The 2,720-nt window shown below is 50.8% G+C and overlaps 1 protein-coding gene across 1 annotated transcript in view; it reads left to right on the forward strand.

Moving 5' to 3' along the window:
- Nucleotides 1–2,333, forward strand: part of LOC137306142 (mitochondrial import receptor subunit TOM40 homolog) — a 15,756-nt gene extending 13,423 nt beyond the window's left edge. Inside the window, exons 5-6 of the mRNA XM_067975199.1 lie at nt 105–273; nt 1,647–2,333. Coding sequence (XP_067831300.1) covers nt 105–273; nt 1,647–1,786 — 309 coding nt within the window. The 3' untranslated portion in view covers nt 1,787–2,333. The remainder of the gene's footprint in view (nt 1–104; nt 274–1,646) is intronic.
- The last annotated feature ends 387 nt before the right edge of the window (nt 2,334–2,720 follow it).

Raw genomic sequence — 2,720 nt, forward strand, 5'->3', positions numbered from 1 at the left:
TGGTAAGTATCTTTATCTGCTGTCATTTTCTCCTCCCTGCCAATTCCCCCCCTCCCCTGAGGACTGTAACTCGCGCTGTGTTCCACCCGTGCCACTCCTCGTAGGTAAACATTAAGGCGGCATCGCTGGGCTATGCGACTGTAGAGGGCATCGCGGCAGATTCTGATCCCACTGAGGGTGAAAAACCCTTGGGATTTCTTCCCCCAATACTGGAGCCCGACTGGGATCAGACCAGACTAGACCAGCAGGAAAGCCTGGGCCTTGACCTGTGTGGTTTGAATTGAGTCCTGAGGCCCTTAGTGGGAGAGGGCAGGGGTTGGATTCTACTCAGCTGGAGTATTGTGTCCAATTCTGGGCACCGCACTTTAGGAAGGATGTCAAGGCCTTGAGAGGGTGCAGAGGAGATTTACCAGAATGGTCCCAGGGATGAGGGACTTCAGTTATGCGGAGAGACTGGAGAAGCTGGGATTGTTCTCCTTAGAGCAGAGAAGGTTAAGGGGAGATTTAATCGAGGTGTTCAAAATCATGAGGGGTTTTGATGGAGTAAATAAGGAGAAACTGTTTCCAGTGGCAGGAGGGTCGGTAACCAGAGGACACAGATTTAAGATAATTGGCAAAAGAGCCAGAGGGCGAGATGAGAATTTTTTTTTACGCAGCGAGTTGTTCTGATCTGGAATGCGCTGCCTGAAAGGGCGGGGGAAGCAGATTCAATAATAACTTTCAAAAGGGAATTGGATAAATACTTGAAGGGGAAAAATTTACGGTGGAATGGGGACTAATTGGTGCTTGAGGTGGGAGGGAGTGTGTGGGAATCGAATTCAGTAGTGACACTACTGTGTCAGCTAACGAGTTGGAGACAGGGCGGGACTTACAACAAACACAGTCTGTATAAGAACATAAGAAATAGGAGCAGGAGTCGGCCAATCGGCCCCTCGAGCCTGCTCCGCCATTCAATAAGATCATGGCTGATCTGATCCTAACCTCAAATCTAAATTCATGTCCAATTTCCTGCCCGCTCCCTGTAACCCCTAATTCCCTTTACTTCTAGAAAACTGTCTATTTCTGTTTAGATTTATTTAATGATGTAGCTTCCACAGCTTCCTGGGGCAGCAAATTCCACAGACCTACTACCCTCTGAGTGAAGAAGTTTCTCCTCATCTCAGTTTTGAAAGAGCAGCCCCTTATTCTAAGATTATGCCCCCTAGTTCTAGTTGCACCCATCCTTGGGAACATCCTTACCGCATCCACCCGATCAAGCCCCTTCACAATCTTATATGTTTCAATAAGATCACCTCTCATTCTTCTGAACTCCAATGAGTAGAGTCCCAATCTACTCAACCTCTCCTCATATGTCCGCCCCCTCATCCCCGGTATAGTCGGTGTACCACAGCAAACGGAACTCATGTCTGAAACCACAGCAACTTCTCCCGATAAAAGCAGGATTATTTCTCCAGCAAAATGCAGAGAGCGCAAATTATGTGCGTAAAATCAATCCAGCCACTGAGAGGTGTGATTGGGTGATTTCCCCTGTCAGTCATCTACATTCTGCCGGGATTTGTATTGTCTCGAGGTGCAGCCTGTGGGTATACATGAAAGGATTGTACACACTTTGAATCTTGCCCCTCTCTCTCTCTCTCTCTCTGCAGGGTCCATAGACAGTAACTGGGTCGTAGGAGCGACTTTAGAGAAGAAACTTGTACCGTTACCTTTGACCTTAGCGATGGGAGCTTTCCTGAACCACAGGAAGAATAAGTTCCAGTGCGGCTTCGGCCTCACGATCGGCTAGGCCCCAGAGAGAGTAACCACGTCCGTCGTGTTTAAGAAGAAGAAGAAGAAGAAGAAGAAACTTTTATTTTTACTGGAATGTACAGAGACCTTGTTATCTGGGGGTCAGTCACTAATGGTACACAACACGTGCCCCCCACAATAAAGGGGGGGGCGGGAAGGGAGGGAGGGGAGCGGGGCCGGGGGGGGAGCGTTTGTTCCCTCTCTGCAATGAGACGGGGTTTCGGGTGAAACCCTGCAATTAAATCGGGATTTGTGGGGGGGAAGGGGAGGTGGAGAGGAGGACACGCGTGAATCTTATCCCCGATCTGGGCAGAGTGGGTTCAAAGGCTCTGGTGGGTCCTTTGAATGGTTTTAATAGAAGGCGGTCGGTCGGGACTCTGCCACTCTGCGGGGGTGGGTCTGCACTGCCCCCGCCCCCCCACGTCTCGATGGGAACGGGCTGCGATCTGACACAGACATCGCAGTGGCACCTGGCTCTCTCTCCCCTTTCTCTCTCTCTCTCCCCTTTCTCTCTCTCTCTCTCCCCTTTCTCTCTCTCTCTCCCCTTTCTCCTCTCTTCCCTTCTTCTTTCTTTCTTTCTTTCTTTCTTTCTCTCTCTCTCCCTTCCTTTCTTTCTTTCCCTCCCTCCCTCCCCCCTTCACCTGGTTTCCTTCTCCTCCTCCACTTCTCTTCTCTCTCTCCTCCCCTCCTCCTCTCTCTCCCTTCCCTCTCCTCTCTCTCTCTCTCTCCCCCTGTTTGTTCCCCCTCTCTCCCACTCTCCCTTCCCCCCCCCCCCCTTCACCCAGTTTCCTCTTCCTCCTCCACTTCCTTCTCTCTCTCTCTCTCTCTCCCCCTCCCCCTCAACCCCTTTCTGAAACCCGACTGCCTCGCCCCTCGTACAATGAATATTTTGCAGACCGACAGCTGTGAATCTGAAAGCAGGGCAGCAAAGC

Source organism: Heptranchias perlo, chromosome 42 (genome assembly GCF_035084215.1).
Source record: "Heptranchias perlo isolate sHepPer1 chromosome 42, sHepPer1.hap1, whole genome shotgun sequence".
NCBI classification, from domain to species: Eukaryota; Metazoa; Chordata; class Chondrichthyes; order Hexanchiformes; family Hexanchidae; genus Heptranchias; species Heptranchias perlo.